The sequence below is a fragment of the Eutrigla gurnardus genome (genome assembly GCF_963514095.1).
Source record: "Eutrigla gurnardus genome assembly, chromosome: 7".
NCBI lineage: Eukaryota > Metazoa > Chordata > Actinopteri > Perciformes > Triglidae > Eutrigla > Eutrigla gurnardus.
Window position 1 is genome coordinate 22,034,871 of NC_139921.1, and position 24,497 is coordinate 22,059,367.

Consider the following 24,497-nt stretch of genomic DNA (forward strand, 5'->3'; position numbering starts at 1 on the left):
ACATTTTTAGTCACAATGATACCAATCTAGACCTGCAAATACACCGGACATAATCCAAAGAGAAATAAAAATTCTAGTTGTAAAAGATGAAGGCCACAACAAATTAGAGTCCAAAAGTGTTCAAATCTAAGCGTAATCATTAACAAACCAATGTACCATTTATTTCTTACTATATAACATTCTCAATCTTTTGCCCAAGCTGTTATCCATTGGAGAGATCCCAACAAATTGTTGCAGGGCACCGCTGCCCAGTAAATCCAGGCATCTCAGTGTTTTGTGATCCTTGCATCTTCGGGATTACAGGTTGAGAAAACTCTCCAAACTGTAAGAATCGTACAACTTCAAAATCCTTTGGATTAGCTCAGAAATGCATTGTCACCTTGCTCAACACAAGGTTGTTTTTCTCACTTTGTGAAAAGTTGCCATTTTGAAGATAAATGGCTTTCTGTCAGACAGCCACATGAGGCAACGGAAGGACCTGTATTGGATATGCGACATGCACAGCTGCAGCCCCAGCTTTGTGGCGTTAGAGGACAGTCAGAAGGGGGAGAGGAGTCACGTTGAAATGGAGAAGCACAAGACAAGGTGCAGAAAATTTAAATGATAATCGTCCCAGGACATCCCACGGTCGGAAACACAAATCTACTAGGATGTTTAAGTTGCTGCGTTTGCTGCATAGCAATTCATTGCTAAAAAGACTGCAATTTCTTTCTACCCACTATGGGTGTAAATTCACTGAACGCAAATGAAATAGAGTGCAAACTCTTGATAGTTCTGTCTCACTTGATACCAGTTTGGACAGTGTACCACATTGAATCTCAGACACTTTGCATGACTCTGGGCTCTGTGATTGAATTTCTCAGTGGCTGTCTGAAGTCCTGAAGGAAGGTGTGAGGTGGCGGGTGGAGAGCATATGGCATTTTTCAGTGTCCTGGTGAGGTTGACGCCAGGCAGGAACTACCCTACAGGGAGTGTTGTAGATACAGAAAAGGACTCCAGCTGCTTCTCTGGGTGACCTTCATTACCTTAATTAACATGCACGCCAATCACAAGCACGCTGGGATGTGGTGAACACTGCAGTATGTAGTAAAAGTGTTTCCCACAGGATTCTGTGAGACTATGGAGGTTGGACCTCGGACCCACTAGGGCAGTGTTTCCCAAACTTAATTTCTGAGGACCCAATTCCATCCATTTTACTCTAAGTGGGACCCTAATTGATAAAAATGGAGTCACCCCCATGCAAGTTTCCGCATTGGATTCAGAACCAGAGGTTGCTACCTGATAACCTAATAATTAAGTTTACAAAGTAGTTCAAATTAGGTCAAACTTTATCAGCACTAAGTTCACAGTCCTGGGAAGTTGCAAAGTCCAGGTCCAAGTCTCTCCAGTTCAGCTTTCAAAGCTAGAGTCGGTTGGTGTGCTCCTTGTGGAGGAAATATGGCTGGAGGTGGTCAGCCAACCCACCCGTTGAGAAATTTAAAAACATCTTTGGTTCATTATGGCAAGACAAACTTTGGCAGGCCCGCAGTCTAGTAAATTAATAGTAAACAATGGGCAATAAGCTTGGGCAAATGGGAGATGGGTGAAGGGCATGACACAGCTGGGCATTGAACAAAAAAAAAAGACTGGTTAAGAAATGGGTTCATGAAAAGAGTGAATTGCACTAATTAAAAGATTAGTTTATGTTAAATACTAAGGTGTGTATTTATTCAAAGTGGGAGTAATAGGAATACTTACTTCAGACAAAGTAGACCATGGTTGATCCTAAATCAATACACGGGATATTGTATTGCTATGCCTGTGTAATTAGAGTAGTTACTTTGCAAAAGGAGACAACAAGACAAGCAACTATATTTTCCACTTACCCACTTGAGCTTTCATGGAGAGTGAGTCATTGGGGTTATCAAGCATGCACGTCCCCCAGTTTTGTTGTGTAAGACCCATGAAACCTCAAAAAGGATAAATTGCACTACTGTATTGACTTTTTAATGATTCTAGCTACGAATTCCCACAATAAAGATATTGCAAAGGGCAACTACACCAATGCACAGACTCATAAAGCGTGAGTTCCTGGTCCCCCTCTGCCTGCGGTACCAGAGCTGTAATAAATTCCAGCCCTCGATCCCAAACTTAAGAAACGCTGAAAGGAGTAATAATATAGATGCAAACCAACTATATCAAGGGCAAAAGGAAAACCCTCGTTTATTTCTGGGAAAAGACATGAACCACCACTTTGCAGAGCACAGTTGCAGTTGCAGACATGTCAAGTACTTCAAATTTCTTGTTATTCTTGAATGATACAGTAAGTATTAATTTCTAGTTTCACTTGCATTTACTGACATAAGTCGATTTATCTTTACGTGCCTAAAAACACACTAGTTGTGTGCTAAAAGGTGGCTTTTTAGCATGTTTTTAAACAAGTATCAACTAATGAGCTGATGGTAAGTTAAACATTATTTGATTATATCGCAGAAAACACAACGGGTTCAATTAAGAGTCTATATTTGCAGCGCATACAATTAGAGACAGTGAACCAAATATTTGGTATCTTAAAAGTTAAAATTTGTTGGTATTTATTGTGGGATCAGTATTAGCAGACTTTGCACATTTTCTTCAAATCATTCACACCACGGCTAGTTCAACAGACTTTAAAAAAACGGAACTTTGTCATTCGATTTAATTAATGAATGAACACTCTGTCCTTCAAAGAAATGAGGCGAGCCATTTTATGGAGCCACAAAACCAATTTGATTAACCTCACTGACATTAAGTATTAAAATCTCTCTCCACAAATCTGTCATCTTCATTCAAAAGGCTGATGAAGCCCAGAATTAAACACAGTTAGATTACCTAAAAATGCCTACAATATTAATTACACACTGTTTTTGTCAGAATCCCTGACTTTAAGATACAACTAGTGGGCACCTTATTCAGGAACTTATTTTTGTTATTCTAAAGCTGGTCGATTGAAGAACAGAGGCAAAGAGAGGTGAAAACAGAAACTACTTCCCACTTCTTCTCAACACAGACGTTCATTTATGATCGGGTCCCTCAGCACAGAACAACCCTTAATAAGTCCGAGAGGCCTTCGCTTGGAATGACAGAGGAACAGGGCAGTATTGGACTGCCTGGTGTTTAAACAGAAGACCTCTCACATGTGTTATTGATCTGTGTATCTAATGGTTAGAGATTATGGAGGAAGCTAATGAAGACAAATACATGTTTTAGAGTATCGTCTCATGTGAGAAAATGTGCTGTTTAATTGTGTTGATCTCCAAAACAACCAAATATCTGTGGGAGCTATTGGAACCAACCACATCATTTTTACAAATTAGAAGCGTACGCACAGCAAATATGAAAAGTACAAGTACACACTTACATCATTTTACAATGTTGGATTGGACATTGCAATTGTAGTCTTGTGGGTTGAAGACGACAATTATGCAAATTGCAACAGAAAATTTAATGGAGCCCTTTATTCAGAGAGCGACTGAAGGTCAGATGACACACTCTTTGGTACATACTGATGGTTAATAGTCTGCTGGCACCGAAAACCCATAGGCTTTTATTGACATGCAACTGGCAGCTGAGCCAAAGTGAAATTGCGGTGGTGTTTAGTGAGATTTGGCTTCCCGTCATCCAGAGCACTTAAAAGTAAAGAGCTTAACACCACCATGGTGTCTTCATAAAACTGTTACTGACACGCGGACCTGAGGTCAAACCATTATTAAAGCATCAATCATAAAACCTTCAGTTTTCCACTGAATGATGACCAAATAGTGTTCTCATAAAACAAAGTACTTATATGACATATATTGGGTTGTTTTTTTTTTCACCCAAAAGGGAATTCAAGTGACAAACACGTCATAACCATGCACACATGTAACCAAAGATAACAGCACACTGGTGCTTTCGCTGAGCCTCTAATGGAGGCCTGCGTTTGTCTTCCTTAGTTTCAAATCCAAAACAACCTGACTCATTATAATTAGATAAGAGCCAAATTGAATAGTGTTTGAAGGAGATGTGGGAGATGACGACTAGCAGATGTTGGATACAAGGAAGAGAAGGTCAAACATATGAAAGTTAACGTGAGAGGGGATAGGAAAGATGGAAGTGGGGGGAGGAAGAGATGGAGGAAAAGATAAAAGATCCATCACAGAAAAAGACAGTGTTAGATGAACAGATTCAAGTTATGGACAGGAATAGTCATATCTCTTTACTCCTCGGTTGTTCCAGTCGAGCTATGGGTTGCATGGGAGGAGAGAGTAATGGAAAGTCAAAGGCATCTTTACTTTCATCAATGCATTCAAAAGGTCACAGAGCAGGGGTCAGAATAAAGCCTCACAACAGCTGGGTGGACTCCATCTCATCAACCGCTCTGGAAAAAATTCATACATCAACTGTGAATGACTCCATAACAACACAAACTCAGCATGATGTCATTAACTTGTTAATCAAAAGGCATTTGTGCAGCAGTATTATTTGGGAGATTACATGTCAATTTGATACAGAACTGGGTTTTTTGGGGTCAATTTTTTTTTTCTGGCAATATAATCCAAAAACTTTTGTTTTGATAATGTTTCACAATCCTGATAAGTGTGTCAGAAAGTGCCACATTTCATTTTTAGTTATTTATGTTGGCAAGACCTGCAGCCTGTTGGTTCATTTCTTGACCTTCACGAAACGCCTTGATTAAAGAACATCGTGTTCGAAAAGAGCAGAGCGTACAGTTACTGTTTATGAACTTGCCAATTATGAGGAGGAGAGCGCATAAGAATGTGTTTTCCTTTTCACATAAAAAAAAAAACTGCATATTGATGACTCAAACTACAAATATGATTTTAGAAACTTGAATTTTAAAGCTTTCAAATTGTATGTAACGGGGATGCTGTCCCACCCCATAGAAACTTGGCCTTTACACAAGTCACAACAGCCTTTCAACTTTTGAGTATCTGCATCATAAAGACACACCTAAACATACATAGCATTATATTATGTTAGTGCAGGTTACTTTTCAAGATAACTATTATTTTTTTTTACAATAACTGCAACAACTACTGAGTAGACAAAACAAAATGTCCATCTGAAGTAAATAAGATCAGGTATATTCTGGTGCTCTCAAGAGTTGCAGATCAGCTATTTTGAAAATAAAGTCAGAAAAAAAATTTGAGCCATCTGACATGTCTCTGTGAGATGTTACACTGGGGTGAAAGCTACCAGCGGCCAGAGTTCCCCTTCTCTTTTGCGATAATAAAACACTCTTTAGGGAGACTGTGGCTTATCTAAGCAACCTCTCTCTCTCCACGATTACCTGACTGAAGCCGAACCCGACCCTGATGATGCTCATTTGTTACTGGCAAAGAGGAAAATCGTTGTTTAAAAATGCCATTTATTATAATCTCACAACAGGCTGGCTTGTATCTGATAACTGACAACATATGATATAATGGAAAGTGTGTGTGTGTGTGTGTGTGTGTGTGTGTGTGTGTGAGGGAGCGCAGTCATGAGTGTTTTCCAAAAGTGGGTCTGATGTTCCCCACAAGGTCCAATTACTCAGGCTTACTAGATTCAGTGCTGTCCGCTTGCATCAAAGCTAGGCCACTTCTAATGGCCTCATCTAACCAAACACACAAGGCTGCATCCATAAACAGACAAACACACTCCCACCATCCAAATAAATCAGTAATGTGTAAAGGACGAGCATGGGGGGGGGGGGGGGCTCTCTGAGTCAGGGATCTAGGAGACCGTCGTGGACTTTGCCCCAATCCCCAGGAAAAGCACCATAGACTGTAAAAATGGCTCATGTAGATTTAGCCCCGAGTGAGTGTTCAAACTCTTCTTTATTACAGTAAAATAACATAACAAATGAACACATCATACAGTTGTGCATGGTGGTATGAACTTTCTGCAGCTTGTCTCGTAGACTGCAGCTGGACTCTGGGTATCTGCTTGGAAGGCAGAATTCTTATAATATAAACCCACTCTCCCTTTAAAGAGACTGATAGAGTTAATTCCAGATACCCTGGCTTAGCAAATCCATGTGCCTCGCTTCAAAATCAATACTAGCTGCTTTAAAATGATATAAGAATCATCAGGCTCAGCCAGCATGTAACCGTGGAAGCAGATAAGGCACTGAATGCATTACTTCTGACGGTATCAATCCTGCTATGCCTTATTAGAACCCCTCAAGGAGAAGCTTTTCTTACAATACCCCTTATAAACCTTCCTTGTTCTCTCTCTGACAGCGTGACTGAGGCAGAGACCATTTCTGCCAAGTCTCAGACGTAAAAGCTGGAAATCGATTGGGCAACATCACAAAAGTGAATAATGAACGAAGCCCCCAAAAATTAGCAACCTGTGGCTTGCTTTGTGAAGTCAAGTCATACTGTATTTTCATCAGTGACTTCAATAACTTGTGTTCTATCAGAATGCATGTGGAATATTATGGTATCCTCTATTAACAACCTATAACAAATGAATGCCACTAGTCTTCTGAATGCATTCGGGTTAAACTCTCCCATTGGACAGGAGCTTGGCTTAAAGCCTGCAGGTCAGGAGGATCTTTAATTCATGCACTGAGAAGATATAGGAGAAACAACTGAGGCATCGTGTTTGAGGAAATTCACCCTTTCTGTCGTGAATGCCCAGATTGCAAATAGATGAAATGTCCAATAAATAAATGCTCATTTAAATGATTGAGATGCATCTGGAAATTGAAAACTGCTGAGGAATCAGTTTGTGACATGACTCATGAATTAAAGGAGGGGGGGAGAAATGGTAGATAAAGTAGATGTATAGCTATACCGCGGCTCTGGCAGACAACGATCATGAATCGCATGGATGGAATGGATGGATCAGCAGTTCTACTTGGTCGCTATATTTATGGGTCGAGGTGTGGAGGAGGGGGGGAGGAATGCTCAATTGTTAAATGTTTGCTTTTCCAAAGTATAATTCAACATATGCAGTCTGCATTGTTTGGTACCCGCTCCGGGGGAGAGCAAGAGAGCCAAACAAATATTTACTGTGAGGGACTTTCTGCAAAAGAGCCTGATCGATAATTCTTGCCTCAATCACTTACAGGGAGTTAACAAGCCAGTTCCTCTCCTTGAGCAATGGACACGCAGTTTTATAGCAGAGACTTGGGGGGGTTTGAGAAAAAAAAGATGTTGCAATTTTATTTCTCTATTTTACAAATTTATGGAGAATGATAGGGAAGGACAGCTGGGAGACCAACTCTCAGGGTTTCCCCACAGGAAATTATTTAGCAGAGGTGGTAAAATTCTGACACACCTCATATAGTGATCACTTGAAACTATGAACATTAACTATAAAATTAATTTGCTGTCGATTTTGCACTGCACTGTAAACACGAAAGAAGTAAATTAGGGTTCATTCAGTGATTCAAAGTCTGTAATTCAAATATGCTATGATAAACCATTTTAATTTATGTTATATATATATATAATATATCTGCCAGAGGGACGGTGACACGATGTGGCTTCTATTCTGAAACACACACGCCATCCTGCACAGTAAACATATTCCATTGGGAGATAATTGGACAGCTCGGGAGCACGGGGCTGCTGGGGTGGAAAGGAATAGCATGTTTCTCTTTTAAGTTTTCCAGCCATGCAGATGAGCCTCCGAGGTTACTGCACGGAGTCCAGTATACAACACTTTGTTTGTGGCGCTCATAAACAGTATGCTTTCAGCTTTGTTAACCCCATAATATAGGTTTACAGTACAGGGAGCTGCAAAGAGAGACATCTCACTGCTGGGTGAGTAATGAGAGGAGGAATATTCCTGTATCTTAAATCTTCTGTTTCTCTTCTTCTCAATTTCTCTCTTGAGAAACTTTGAGGAAGGGAGGAAAATTGACGGTGATACTGAAGCTGACTTGTAAAAGGACGCATTAAATGGATCAGCTCCTTGGGTCCAGGCAGATGTTTTTATTCATGCAGCACTTGAGGTATGAGACACCTTTCTGGCCATCAAAGAAATTATAAATCAACACCAGGAGGGTGTGGAAGACATGCGTCTCTTAACCTCAACAATACATGCCCCTTGTAATTAGAAGAATATTCATCGTAGTGTACATAAATGAGGGTTTTCACCCTAATTATGTTCAGTTCTGAAGCAGAGGAATAAAGCAAAGCAATTAGACATACACACTCCGTGAAATACAATGCATCAGCAAAGTAATTTCCGAATCATTATGGATCACGGCTCCACAGTTCTTGGGAAGGACCGTTATTGCATGGTGAGTAACACACAAAGCTGATTATTAGTCTTTCCATTCCAGATCACAGGGAAATTGGAGCTGTGTTAAATTTGAAAAAGTCAAGCATGGCAGATTAATGAGAGTAATAGCTTTCCAAATTCGAACCCTCCTCCTTTCCAGTGGAGACTATCAGAGGTTAAGACCCTTGAGATCTCTCCCTCGCTCTCTCCACCGACATCTCCTTCTTTTCCACTACGAACAGTTCCTCCCGGTCTAAGCGGGTTTCATATATTTCAGATAAGTCTGTCACGACAAGCAGAGTCGCAGAGGAAACCTGGACTTAACAGATTTAGTGGCTGCACCTGTAGATTAACACAACACAGACGCAGCCAAACCTAAATCTTTTCTAGCACTTAAAGAGCAGAATTTACGCACAACTGTAGGTCGTCAAGTGTGTAGTAGAAGACCAAAAAGACTCCCACACACTAAACATGGTAGATTTCAAGCTTTTGGCTTGTTGTGTTGGTCGTGTAACAATTTCCATTAAAGTTTCAAAGATAATTATTTTTATTTAAATAAATAATATAATAGATAATTAAAATAATGAAGAATAATTAAAATAATATAATAAGAAAATTAAATATAGTCAAACTAAATCTTGTGATTGGTCTTTATTTATGTGAACATCACAATAGACTACAAAAAAACACTGATTCGTTTTGTACATTTGACCTTTTTACTGTGTACAGTACTAAAAACAACACATGCTTTTCACACAGAAACTTTATTGCAGATGTACCAATGCTTTGTCTGCCAAACTGAGGATAAAATTTCCTGGAGGCATGAAGGCAGGATGAGCGTCTAGTGTCAATTTTTAAGCCAAAACTCACTTTAGTAATTCCCTATGTGCTGATTTTTGTCCAACAGGGAGCAAATTGAACTGTTGAGCGAGGCTCAACACAATGTGAATTCTCTTTTTAACGAGAAAACATTTTCAAATCTGTAGCTTAGTTTAGATACAGTATAAGCCACTATTGTTAACATAACCACCTCCCACCATCCCCCTTCACTGTTTTTTCCTTTACTCCATTTCTGACCTATTCTCTCCCTAATGGTGAAGTTCGTTGTATTGATCACCTACTTCCCCCTGCTTGCAAACAAAGGACCCAATCAAGCACACTAAAGTGACTGCAGTCAAACGGAGGCAGACATAAATTACTTGAATACACAAAGCATTCCGTTTGTGCCTTTGTAACAGCTTAAAAGACAAATGACACTCGTTTGTTAGGAGAAACATTACCACGCTCCGCTTTTTGAGTTTCCACCAGGGAGTGCTGGGGTTTGTTCCTTCTGCAGCGTTCAAGAAATGTGTTGCAACTGTAGCTGGAAAACAACTAACGCTGAACAACTCGATGTTTGCAAGTCGACGACTGCCAGCACTGCCTTATTTGAGCAACAGTTCGGCAAAACCCCATTCTACAAAGCCCCAAAAGTCCAATGCGAGGCAGATATATAAATGAACGTTGGAAATTATATGGCTAACTCATTCATAATCTTATTTCATTCATACGCCCAAGCCCACAGAGGCCATATGCGACAGACAAAAGGCATGTTTGTTCTACTACTGCTTGAACACAGACCGAAGCGAGGACAAGACACAGTGGAGAAAATATATGTCAGCTGAAGGCAATGTTCTGCCAGGGGACTTCTTCTTAGAAGTCGACAGAAGAGAATTGTGGGCGATTAAGCAGTCCAGAACATTGACTTTGACTTCATCGTTGGCAAAAGTTTGCCTCTCCAAGTCTACGTCAAATGAAGTTGCTGAAAGAGGGCCAAATGTACCTAAGAGGATCCAGACAAGGCTGAGGACTTGAAGTAATGGGCACAAGGTTTCCACAGTGTTAAGGACACAACCTATGAGTGGTGTTTTCCAGGGCCAAAAGCAAATGACAACAGGTTTCTTTCTTTGTCCTTAGATTACTGCATATATAAATCTGTACACTCACATTAATCTTGGTGTAAGACCTCCAACGGGCCAATTCACCTTACAGCTGGCAGCAGGTGGCAGACTGAGTAAAACACCTCTGAATGTCTGGAATTGTAATGCACTGCAAGGAGATTTTGTCATAATCAAGGCATCCGTTGAGAAATAAGAATTCACTCTGCTGGAATGAGCCTTATTTTTCAACACTGCCACAGATCATAAAAATATGTTTTGGAGCCATTTGTACTTTCAATTTCTTCAAAGTTTGAATACAGTCAAATGAAACGTGTTAGAAAAAGTCAGTTGGACGGATGTTGGTTATTAAATGTTTCGTTGTGAAGTCTCTCGGTTTGACAAGAGCAGAGCATCAGCTAATTATATGGATGGCTGACTTTTATAAAGCCGTTGCTCTGTTTTTTTTACAGCTCTTTTCCTCCCCTCCTCCCCGTTTTCCCTTCATTTCACGCTGCAAAGATGAGAGGAAGGGTCTGGGGGTACAAACTTTGTTTGTGCAAAACAAAAGCTGAGAACACCACGAAGACGACTCCTTCCAGGTTTGCAGGAAATTGTGTTGACACGGCCTACGCTCCATCCAATAAATCTGGTCAGAGTACACAGTATCAAAAACATGTGAGGTGTGGTCCTCTTTTTCGAAAAATGATCTCCCCAATGATCCCTGCGTGGCCACATCACCTCATCTTCCTGGGCCATTCCCTGCTGCCGTGTGCCATCAACACTTAAATTCAGAACAACAACGACGGTACACCCCGGGAAGGAGGCCATATAAGGACTGGACATTCATTGCTTCACCACAACAACTAAGAACAACTGTCAACAAAAAGCAAACCACAACTTTCTGTTAAAGTCCAACAGATTCTATAAACATGTGAGGTGCAATGAAATAACCTTTAGCGCATCATTTCCATCTCCCATCTCCTCCGTGTCTTCAGAGGAAGCAGGAACCCTCCGTTCTAAAAGGAGAGTCATAAAGAGGGAGCGGAGCTGCACCACGCAAATCATCAGATTCCTGCTAGGAAGAAAGCACCCTACTGTTCCTGTTCAAAAACAACACACACAAGAAGAAAGCGGCGAAACTCTCACAGGGCTAGGGTTGATTTGTGAGGAGACTGTTACGCAAGATTGTGCTGTACGTGTGTTCCCTGAACCAAAGTGCTGTTTGGAAAGGAGACAACAGGACTGAGTTGGACAGTAAAGGACAGAGGAGGGGTTACTGCAGGAGGATGATCAAAAGTCTGGCTTTGGTATAGAAAAGCACTCTGAAGACGTTTCCAACATGAACACAGGCACGCACGTGAATATCAGGACATGAGGCTAGATATCATCTTAGATTCTGGATATCGTAATTACATCGTTTTTTCCTGCTTTTAAAAGCTGCATTTTAGTAACATGAGGTATTTGAGCTGTTCTATTATTTGCCTTTACCCACATAGTCTTTAGATCCACATTACTGATGATTATTTAAAAAAAAAACACATTTTGTAAATTCTTTGTGAAAGCATCATAGTCAACCCAACAATATTGTCTCTACACAGAGGTATTTGGTCAAAAGGACTGATATCTCCTATCTCTGCTCTCCACACTGCTTCTCAAATGCTTAATTGTCCTGGTTTTCCAATCAGCACAGCTTGCTCTCTAGTATAAATAATGAAAAGTGCAATGCTTTTTCCCCCACGTTCAAACCAGTGTAAGAATTTCTAATAAAATGTGGCGGTCCGACGACATGTTGAAGCCTTGTCCTGCAAAAGATTGCCATTCCAGCTCTTAAATCTTTTCATTTTGCCACCTGCCCTTCACTCGTCTTACCGTTTACCTTCTGTCTCAGCTCTCCTCTCCCAGGCTAAGCTCAGGTCACACAAGCATCCAAGACCTCCCATCTTCGCCAAGAGAAGATTGGCGTGAGAGAGGCGAGGGGTTGAGGGGGAGGGTGATGTGATAAGAGTGGAGTACAAGAGTAAAGGGTGAACGCAGTTCACAGTCTGGCACAGAAATAAGGTGAGCTGCTGCAGGAGCCTAATTAGTCGAGATAAAGAGGTTCTGGTAGCATGAAGGGATACATTCACATACACACATGCCTTAACTGGGAATGTGGCATTACTGTCATGCTGATGTATCTGGCCCTGTGTGAGTGGGCTGCATGTCTCTGTTCTCAGTAAATACTGGGAGGGCATCATCAGTCACTGCTGCTACACTGGCCCTGTGAGAAACGCGCAGAATGCAACAGTCTTCCCAACAAAGCACAGACCACCCGCACACCCACGCCTGGCTAAACCTTGTTAACTAACATTTGCTCAGACTCCCTGAGACGTTTGAAAACTTCTATCACTCAGATGCAATGGGAAGTAAAACAAAAATACCCAAAATGCAGAAAAATGATGTTACGGTAGAATTGTATTTTGTTTCCAAAATGCAAAAACCAAAGTGTAAGGTTTTTATCTTTTATTTTTTTCTAAATCTGAATATTCTGTATCAGAAGTTCTGTATTGACAGTAATTCCTAAGTTGTCCGTCCATTTTTTAAGGGATTTTAATCGAGAAAAATGTATGTATATTCTAACCCTGAACTGTGTTCCTTCTGTATACCTCTAAATAACTTGTTAACACCAGATCCTGATAAATATGTATCCATGCTCTCTCATTTACATTTCTATCTGGACTTTTAAGGATGGCCTAACCTTGGCACACACACACCACAACTTATATGTACTGTATGAATACAGAAAGTCAGACCGATGTGTTCTTGGACTGAGTGACCAAGGTCATAACTGATCTGACTTCATAAGCAGCTTAATATACCAGCGAGGTACACGATCTGCTTGCCCATCCATCTCACCGTGTAATCAATAGCCACAAGGCTGCTGATGATGAATGAAGTGAAGTGGAACACAAACTGGTGTGGTACCTGTGGAATATATATTGGGCTCGGTTACCGAGTGTGTTTCTTTGACAGAAGATAAGCAATCTTTCTCCCACCGACGGAGACATATGATAGATGGAGGCGATTGCAAAACATACCGTTATAAATCACTGACTCTGACTAAAGCTATTGAAATGAAATAATTCCTGTGAAACATGATGAAGTGGATAGTTTCTACTTTATGTTGTTCAACCTTCAACTGAAAAGCTTTTAACATAAAATCAAAACACTACAGAAACAAAGAGATGCACACAAACAAAGACGACTGAACCAGATTCTCAGCCTGTGACATATACGAAAGACACAACCTACACACAAAATGAAACATGTGAACCAACCCACCATATAACATGCCTACATAAACACACTGTGCATGAATACATCATAAAACATGGATGCCCACATGCTTCCCACAAAGATTTACATATCAACACAGACTAACTTCTCTCTGCACCCCTTTCTTGATACAGTATGGTATTCACCAACGCTGGCTCGCTTAGTTTCAGCCTGCGAGCACATTCATCATCAGTAGTGTCTCTCCGTCCCAACCAGCCGCCTCCTCTCGCCTCATTTTGCTTTTTAAAATCATCAGCGAAATGGACCGTTTCGTAAACTTCTACAGGTGAATCATGCGCTGTGCACCGCTACAAACACATATATGGCATTTAGTCTCAAAACTTGTGCATAGAATTTCTTTTTTTTTTTTTTAAATAGGTGGGGGTATGTGATAACAGCATACAAAACATCAAGCAACAGTGAATGCGCTTCAATTAGGGCTGTTTTATTTAAAATCTAACAATTATTTTTCCCATTAGTTGATGAACCTGCCAACTAATTTGTCAGTGCCCAATTAAAATAAATAAATAACCCAAAATAAATAAAAAATAAAAAAAATTCCATATTTTATTCAATCACCTTTAAAACAAATAATATACAGCAAATAGACCCTCTTTGTCAGATGCCTGATCAGGAATATACTGGAGCTCAAATTCAAAAAGGGCCGCTGTGACAGTGGTTTATTTAATCACTGTCATAGCGACCCTTTTCCTAAACTGGGGAATCAGTTTTAATAAGGAAGAAAGTAATTGACTAAAAACTTAAAATGATTATGACATGGATTTCTTTCATCACTGGAGTAATATGCAGTAAAAAAGTTACTCTTCACCTGGGGGGTATAAAGAAACGGGGGAAAAAAGGAGAAAACTAAATCTATTTTCGGTGACTACTACTACTAACAGAAACCTGTCCCTGTGTGTTTATAATCCCAATACTTCATGCTTGGGTTGGAGCTGAAAGCAAACAGGAGGACACGGTCCTGTCTTGCTGCCGCGGCAGACGTGACGGTACTCTGCAGTGCCTTCCCTTCAAGTGCTCGTGCGTAGCAGTAAGATGCTGTGAAAAGTCATTTCCAATTTGCAGAGTTTACAGAGCAACACATTGTTGGGTCTCTGCCTAAATCACGCCCACGCGTTAGAGGATCGTGGGCGAGGTTTTTTTAGCTGCAGTCTGTTCTCCCTGGGGGGATCCATGTTTTGACCGGGCGCAGCGAGGTCTTCTTGCGATGCACTTATGCAAATCGGCGTATTTCTGTGATCAATGATGTTGATTGGGTCAATGAGTCATCTATCAGTTGTCCCAGTTATGTGTGGCCCATGTCGGTAGGTGCAGTGATTTTTAAACAAGTTAGGGAAGAAGAACTCCGAGTAAAGAAAAGTAACTAACAAACTAAATTCTGCTAGCCTATGCTGCCACGTGAAAACTTTATTTTGGTATATTATAGCACACTTGTAATGCACTTTTGTTGTTTTGGATCACAAAGATACTGGTATTGTAAGGATATATTATATACTGTAGATTGCTTTCAAAAGTGATCTTCCCGCCCCCTCCTCCTTAAGATTTGTAGCACATTCAGTACAATAGGTGAGATATCATAAGTACATGTGACACCACGAAAACACCCATTACATTAACATTAAGGTCATTTAGCAGACGCTTTTGTCCAAAGAAAGAAACAATGAAACCACATCCTCGTCTGAGTAAAGTATTAGCTGTTCAGTAAACATACTTTAAGAACAAGAGTGCTATGATCAAAGTGCTATAGGTAAGGTTTTTTTTTTTTTTTTTTGCCAAATGCAAAGCATGTGTAAGTGACAGATATGTGGGACAAGGATATTGACTTACATCAATCATGCAAAGTTAGGCAGCAGAAATCTAATGGACCTGCATTTATACAGCACATTTCTAATATTTTCAACCACTCAAGGAGCTTTACATTACATTCAGCCATTCATACACACTTTCATACACTGATGGCAGAGGAGCCGCCTGCCCATCAGGATCTAATCCAATCTAACTCGATGGCGTAGCATTCGGGGCTAATTCGGGGTTCAGTATCTTGCTCAAGGACACTTGACATCAACCTGAAAGGCCGGGGATCGAACCAGCCACCCCAAATCAACCTGAGGCAGTTACACATACAAACACATACCGATGTAAACAACAAGGGCAAAGAAAAGTGTTAAAAAATATCACTGAAGGAGAAATGGAATTTAAAAGGAAGAAAATATGTTTTCCTCCCGGATCATAAAACCATGAAGACTAACAGGCTACTCCTGTGAACTTTGACAGTATCTTATCTAGCTCAACTGGCCTCACATCTGACTGCCAAACATTCTGTGGGCGGTCCAGTGTTTCAGCCCTGAGCTCCCGCCATAAAGGCACCGCATGAAGCCCGGTGATCAAAGAGAAAGCTCACTAACCAACTAGGTCCGTGTTGAGCTCCTGGCTTCGCTCCAGCACACTCCTATGTCATCAAGCCCCCCGATGTTGTGAAAGCGCTAACATACGTTTCTGAAGAGAGCAACTCTGTGTGAATGTGTATGTGTATAAGATCAAAGAAAACCCAGAAATCTCATCATAGCATGAATGTACTGATCATAGAGATGAAGTGAGGCCAAAGCAAGACAGCAGAGTTCAGCTTTGTAGCACATTGAGTACAATAGGTGAGATATGAAGTACATGTGACACCACGAAAAATACAATAAATGATACACAAACCATTTAAATGATTTAGCCTGGCAGCCAATTGTTGTATTGTAGCTCTAGTCAGCTTTGGGTTAAGGCTGTTTTTACATTAAACAAGTCATGATGCGTGCATCCAACCTGATTGTGCAATGTACAGTGATTATATGTTTCAGATACCAAATATTGACACAACTTTGGGGGCATAACATTTTAGAGTCTTATCAAAAGAGAAATAACAGTTTGTGTATCCACTTGCTGTGGGGGAGAAGAAAGAGATTGTGTGTCCACCCGCCAGGTGGTTTGTTCCCAAGTCTTCAGTGGAAAAAGGGCCGACGCTTTCAAAAAGTACTTGGCAAGTGATTGGATGAGCCATCTGTCAATCAAGTGTGCTTTCAGTGGTGTTCTTTGCTCTTCTTATAGTGAACAAATGCTCTCCAGTTCTGATTTAATTGATGGTATTGCACAAACATTACTTGAAGTCTGACTATATATATATATATAAAATATTATAGTAGTATATAGTATTGGAACTGTTTCAAATATTCAAAATATATAGGTACGTCAATATTTTTGACAGCACTAAAAGAAGGTAACGTGTGGAAAAATAGCATGACGGAATCCTAGACTGGATCCTACCAGCCTGCTAATAGCGGTTAGCAACAATTGGCTATTTGAGCCAAACCAGTTTCGCTTTCCGGGAGCCACGTGTAATTCTGATCAAGAAGCACAGCTCCTCAAATGGCAGCTGCCCAAGCCTCGTTGTTCAAATATGACGTAGCTCTCTACCTATGACAAAAAGTCATGTGTTCAACGACTCAAAGATTCAGACCCACCCACACCGAAAAGACAGCTCAAACTGACTGCTGTGGTTACAAGGACAACTGCATAACATCCATAATGCATGCCTGTCAAAGCAGTGATTTATTCAAAATAGATACAAAACGCTTGCTTGTCTGATTTTTTTCAATATATATATATATAAGATGTACGAGTTGAAAACACCTTGAATTTAATTTATTCAGTCAGATCGTAGGACAAAGCAGTAATATGGTGTTTCGCCTCTACAGTACAGCTGGAGGCTTCCTTTAGCAGCGACATACCACAGATTACATAACTCTGCCACTGTATGGCCCCTCATCACTCAACTATCTGCTACTGTAGTCATGAGACTGTCAGCGACCCCCTTCCCCCACCTTTTCATACAAACACATTGCTTTTGCATAGTTTACACACATGCTGAGCACTCAAAGTCACACACCAGCCTTGTATCACCAATGCACTGGGAGGCAAAGCCTGGTTTCACACGAACCCAAACACACAACTCCAGAACAATGCTTGGCTGGCTTAAAGAAATGCCACATGACTAAGTGAACTACATAACAGTGCCTGCCTTCACTGCTGTGCTCCCACATGTGATACACAACAGCAGCCTAGTCAGGAGACTGTTAGCATAGAGCTGATAGCAAGAAACTTTTAATAGGCAAACTAACGCCGGACATAAACTTGGGTTATTTTGGTAATGTTAGAAGTGGGAGATTTCTTGATTTGTTTTTGAACATTATGCAGAATCCATTCCCATACTGCATGTAATTCAAAAAAGGATAATAAGATACCAAATGTTCCCTCTTTAAAAATGATCAACATTAAATCAACGAATGAGCCAGATGTCTCTGCTCATAATGAGCATGTTTGTTTTCAATCTCATGTAAAAAAAAAAAAAAAAAAAAAAGACTCGACTCCCACGTACATCCCCCATACACCAAAAACGAAAATGCACCTATTCAGCTGGGTTATATAAAAAGTACCAGTAAGAATGCAACAGCCCACTGTCCCTTTAGTTATACAGTCCAACATAAGCCTCTCCATCCTTACAGCAAAGGATGGAGTCACTGACTGTTTTACTCCAACCAAAGATTTAATGCTTTACAGAGGATTTAAGACTGACCCTGTCTCCGTCGTTCAGTCTCCAGGTTACACTGACACAAATTAACACGGTGTTGCAGTGTTAAAGAATAAGCAGACTAACTGATGAAATCTGAGTTTATATATGTAAATATCAAATAAAGATATAATAAAACTACTTAGTCATCTAAAGTAGCAATTAACAAACTACTGTATTTGTTTTGTTAATTAGTCACGTTAAATAAGAATGAATTATTTCTTGTGGGAAGTTTCCGTTTTTAAAAGTTTATATGAGAGATGGGAACAAAAGAAAACTAATAAACCCAACAATGAATCAGTCTTTAAATCAAGTCTTTTAAAAATGAAAAGCACTAGGATGCACTTGACTCAAATGGCTTTTCTGTGTTTGTGTCTGAGAGTGTAAACACAGAAGCTCAGTGTTGAGCAGCTACAAGAAGACAACCTTGAATTCTTGAATTGGAGTCTCTGCTGGGCTTTGTGCTACCGATACTTTAAATTCATCCTAGTTACCGTTAAGCAATTTTGAACCTTTAGTGATGGAATCTGCAGCTGCCAACGCAGAGTTTAATGCACATTAAAATGGCAGGATTAAGAAAAGCCATTGATCTTCATACATAATTCTGCTGGCACTGAAATTAATATGCTCTAGCTATTCGCCTCCTCATGAGTAATATGCATGGCCAATTCAATTAGCAAGCAATATCTCAGCGAACAATCAAATACAGAAAAAAACTAAATCATTAAAAGCTCAATTTCTGGTGAAACAATTATTCACTTTCAGCATGAATCCAATCTAAAAAGGATTGACCTAAAGCCCAGCAGTAAATTGATTTAGCGTGTCATTCTATTAGCAAAGGAAACGTAAACATGCTCATCAGTGTAAACATTAGTGGGAGAATTGAGGGAGACATGCTGGAATTTGACTTTTGGTCAGCACCAGTGACACGCGCATACAAACACACAAAAGCCACTTAAACACAAACAAAAAAGAAGCAAAGAGAAGAGATTTGTCCTCTGACCTGAGACGCAGATGAAGGTCATGTAATCTCCTTGACCCCCGGTGGCCAGGAAGGGGATCTTCTTCTTGGTTCTCCGCTTCACCTGCACAGCAGCAAGCATCTTCTCATCATGGGGTGTGAAGACCTCCTTGTTGATGGCAGACTTGGCACTCATCTCTGAAGTTGGCAGGAGTGAACAGCCGGCGAATAGTTAAAAGTGGAGAGGACAAGATCCACTCTGAAGAGGAGAAGAGTACAGCTAATTAAATAAACAGAAATTATGGACCAGGCTAGTTACTTATAGCACGTTACGCAAAAGTCTGACCTTCTCACTTTCCAAAAGTCTCCTACATTACAACAACAAACATACTTTCTCCTGTACATGTTGTATATCTGAGCAGGGAGCATTTAAAGTACTGATGATATTAGGGACTGATTTGGGAAGAGAGGGAGGTAGGGAGGAGTTTTTTTGTGTGTAAATTATTCTAAATAAATGTCTATTATTTATACATTTTACAGAGAGTAAAGTAGCAAAAAAAAAAAAGGTACCAGTAACTGTTGAAATGTGAACAGTACTCAATCATTATAGCCGCCGTAAACATCAGGTCTGACTGAAAAGGCTTGAGGGCATACTGTTGTCCCTCATTGTATGTAGTTTCTGTGTGCTTTTGTATGTAATGCTGTCCGATGTGTACATCACTGTGAAAGGAATTTCCCCTTGAGGTGCAATAAAGTCTAGAGTCGAGCAGAATATAGTTTTTTCATGTTTCTGAAACAACCCTTGCATAAAAGATAACACTAATAGGCTGAAGTGAACGGGAAACCGTTCACGTTTGAAGGCTTATGGCTTCTGTGCTCACATCCTCAGCCTCGGGCCAATCACTTCCCTCGGTCTCCAAAAGTACAACCAATCTAAATGTACACGCTCTCTACTCCTCACAGTGTACCGCACGTTAAAGTAATGACAGAGGGAGTTAAATGGTTCCAAAACGGAGAATGGCTACGTCTCTCTGTGTTGCAGGCAGTCTCCACGCTCCATCTCTCTAAATGCTTTGCCAATGTTCATCTTGGAAGCTTTGCCACTCGCAGAGATGAAATGACTTCAGCCGAAGCCGTTGAGAGTACTGGTGAGTCCCACTGATACAGAACAGCAATCAGGTTTCTAGTATTCCAAGCCAATGTCTACGAAGGAATGCATTTCTTGGTGAATGGGAATATACCACGAGAGACACAGGGCCATGTCTGACGGTGTCAGGGAAAGCCGTGCTTAAATGCAGAATACCGGCATAAAAGCAGTGGGTTAATTGGGTCAAACGTTCACATGAGGAGAATGGAGCTTAATCATTTTCTAAGCAAGGCACATTCCCTCCCTTGAGACACACAAGCACTCACAACCACATACTGCGCAGGCCACCAAGATGAACCGCTCCATACGTCAGTCTCAACAAGTCGATGAATTACTTACTCGCCCGTGAGGCATAGCAAGCCAGACTGCAAAAAAAAAAAAGATAAAATAATTGCCTTCACCGTACTTGCTAATAAATAACAGCCGACAAACACCAAGTTGCTTTCAAAACAGCACAGCAAGCTTGAAAAGGAGTGCTCAGCAGCTGAGGAGAAGCAAGCGGAGTCAAAGTTTCATACGCTGATCCTCATAAAAGCAAAACCTGTACCTGTACTGACCTGGTGGTCATTATTGGAGTAGGATGACGTCAGGCCAGAAGAAACACTTCAACAGCAGAGGAACATAAACGCTTTAGACACAATGCCAAGGATACAGTATAATGCCTTCTGATAAAAAGTCCTGCACCGAGTAGTACTTTCATGACGCTTTCATTGTCCAATTATTGTAGAGCGTCAACTATATGGGATTTAGTGGTGGTTTCATACTGAATTGGTCAACAAAAAGGAGTGCAATTGTCATTTTACTGGCAGTCACAAGAATGTAACATGTTACACAAAAAGGTAAAGTGTACTAAAAAAGTGTATTATGCTGCATTAAAGTGTACAGATGTTCATGTATTTGTAGACTATAAAAAGGCAGTGTGCTGTAGGGCTGAACGATTTATCGTTTTCTGACCGAAATTGCGATTTCAGACAACGCGATCATGTGATCGCCAAAGCTGCGGTTTTTGCAGCGCTCCTGACTCACCCAGGATCTGTTGTCAACTATTTTACACATGCCGTCTCCCGACCATCCTGCCAAGCTCACCAATCAGACTACTCGTGAACAGGTCACGCTAACCAATCAGTATTAACCTGCTCCGTATTTGTAATTAGTCAGAAATTACTTCAACTGGACCAGAAGCGGAGTTAGGGGATTTAATCGCCAAGAAAAACAGCACGTCCGTCATTTGGGAGTATTTCGGGTTTGAGGCTGCAGACCTGCACCAGAAACGGGTACTGTGCAAAACATCCAGCGGAAACACAACCAATATATACCGGTGATATAATCTCCCGCGAGAGGGTGCATTTCACGGCAGGGGCGCTGATTACGGCACAACACCGGCACTTGAAAAATCACCACAGACATTTGCATGACGCGTGCATGACGAAAAAGTCCGGTGAAAAGTCCGGTAAAAAGTCCGGTGACTATGATGATCAGGCCCACTGTAGCAAACAGACTACAATTACAGCATCTTTTGCCAGTGTAACTCCGTACGATAAGAGCAGCGGAAGACACCAGAAAGACGGATTTAAAAACCTCCTCCGCACGCTGGACAGATATACGATTCCCTCCCGCACCCACTTCTAACAGGTTGCCGTCCCACAGCTATACGCGGAGTGTAAAGAAAAAGTGGTAAGCCATAAATGAATGACCCACCTATTTTAATGTCTGACATGTTTTTTAGAAGGGTCATTTTATTTCAATAACAGTTTTTGTATTTGATTTACAATTAAATTATTACAGTTAAGGATTTTTGCACATTTTAAGACAGTCAAAGATGGCTCTTTTAGTTCATTTGTAATAACTGCCATTGGTCAAGGACTTTAAAGAATGAACATACATGTTTCTTGTTAATAAATTCATTTGGAAGCAATTTTTAACTTTAGTCCTTGCATTAGAGTAATAGCATTCAATGTTTTAATGTTACTGTACATTGTGAATATTGCACTGAAGCTTGATTTGAAGGAAATCGTGAATCAAATCGAAATATCTGTCAGAAAAATCGCAATTAGATCTTTTCCCAAAATCGTTCAGCCCTAGTGTGCTGTCTCTTTGAAGACGACTGAAATCTATCTACCTTCCTTGTTCTCTTTCAGCCATGCAAGGCTCCACAGTAAACAAAACTCCGGGCCAAGGTTTTATTGGAAAGTAATTGGAGAGGCTAATGAATATGCCTTTGGAATTTAAAGGATGTCCAACAACCGAACATTTTGGTGAGGAAAAAGACCTGAACTTTCCTCCAAAAAACACCACACTCGTGGTCACAAGCATAAATTTGTTTTGCAGCAACCCTTTGTAAATAGGAGCTCCTTCGATCGGGGCCTTTTCCGTGAACCAAGCTGCATGTAAAAACTGTGCTTTGAGCTGCAGCGTGCATGTTGTACCGAGCTATGATTAAAAACGGCAAACCTCAAAGTGCCCAAACAGTACAGCCCTCAAAAGACAGACATCATGTCCTCTGATCACATGTTCATGCCAAAAGAGCCCTGTTGTTTTGACAAGGTATCTCTTGATAATGAGATCCTGTGTTTCAATGAAAAAACATTGAGCTCAGCTCTGAATGTATCAAGCATTTACATCATCAGTTGAAGAGACTGATGTGGATTGGGATTTCATAGTAATTCTGTTGACGGGTAAATTAGACAATTGTGACATCCGTTATTATATCATGCATCAACTAACCTACATAATACCATACACATCTGTATTCATACTTATTTACATATGCACAGAAACTGCCACAAATCCTCTACCCCTCATTCCCTTTGGTATTTTCCTTTAATGTGCTCCTCCCTTCTGATTTACTGGATGACACAATGAAGAAAACAGAACCAGAAGATTTACGATGAAAAGCCACTCGTCTTGTTGCTCTCTAGAACAAATCAGCCCAGCGGAGTTCCTCTCTGTGGAAGCCCTAATCCGTAACATCTCTCCCTCTTCTCCCAGTTCCTCCAGCTGAGAAGGAAGGCTGCCCACATCTCCCTGCAAGCTGTCACCAGGCGAAGGGGAGCGCATATACCCCCTCAGGTGGTCCACTGGAGCATGACGGGAAGAAGGGGATGGGGGATGCGAGGAAGAAAATGAGGAGGAAGAGGAGGAGGAGGCAGACAGGAGCCTCTAGGCAGGCAGTGAAATGTAGCCAGCTACAATGCGTAGCTTACGGTTGGACTTTGGGCAGTGTTATGCAACGCTAACAATGCAGGGCTGAGTAGATGTACTGGAGGGAGCCAAGGAGCTGCTGTGCACGGTGAAAACGACGTACATATATTTTACGGCTGCTTATCACCCCATTCCCAAGCAGAACCCCTTTCAAAAACACTTCATTAAGTGTGGCTGTGCATTGGCAAGCAGTCAAAAGGAGCAGCCCTGCTCTCTTGCTCCCCCCTTGCCCAGCGTGCTAATGTGAAATCTGTTGAGTCAGTGCTCACAGATCTCCCGGGACCTCGTTGGAGTGAGGGTCTTTGGAGTTAGCTGCACAGCCACTTCTTCAAGCATCGACACAGTCCTGCCCTCCAGACTGCTGCTCACAAGCCCACGGGGACCTGCCACTGTAGCAGGAGCTGTAGAAGCAGAGGGAACGATACGGGCCTCGTCACACTGAATTCAAGGCGTGCCTTTCATTTCCTTTGGAGCCGTATAAAAACTCAAAGCCAAACCTGCGGCTGGCACAGGCGTAACAATCCATCCAGGGAAGAATTACCAAGTTTATTTACTCTTCGAGTCATAAAATTAAAATGCTGGCAGCTGGCGAGAGAATTATTTAGACAGTGAGTCATTAGAAACGGAGCACATGTGATTTGTGAGCTAGGCAGATGGAACAACAACAGAAACAGACAGTGACATTTTTTTTTTTGTACGCGTGTGTGTGAGCTTCTATCTTTGAGAGGATAAATAAGTTTAACTACAACCATGAGACTGGGAGCAGAATCACATTTACTTTGAGGTTAAAGTAAGGACAAGGGCGTGGGAGGCAGACGTTTCTAACACCCACCACTGAATGGATATTATAACTTATCAAAGTCTCAAATAAAACATGACTTTTTCTTTGAGCTTTAACTATGAGAACGCTTCACTATATATGCAAGCATTTTAGAGCACATTACAAACAAAAATAGCATACATTTGCTTTTGGGGAGTGACTATTATAAAAGAAAAATGTTTTGTTTATTTTATATACTCACACAGGAAGCCTCTGGAGGCCGCATTGCACACAGGATTGAAAGTCTTGAGAGAGGCTTGTAATGT

At 40.9% G+C, this 24,497-nt stretch overlaps 1 protein-coding gene across 2 annotated transcripts in view; it reads right to left on the reverse strand.

Annotated features, from left to right (window-relative positions):
- Positions 1–19,319, reverse strand: part of stxbp6 (syntaxin binding protein 6 (amisyn)) — a 44,391-nt gene extending 25,072 nt beyond the window's left edge. For both annotated transcript variants that reach the window (XM_084014363.1, XM_084014362.1), the window contains exon 1: positions 19,106–19,319. In XM_084014363.1, coding sequence (XP_083870489.1) covers positions 19,106–19,259 — 154 coding nt within the window. In that variant the 5' untranslated portion in view covers positions 19,260–19,319. The remainder of the gene's footprint in view (positions 1–19,105) is intronic.
- Positions 19,320–24,497: the final 5,178 nt, after the last annotated feature.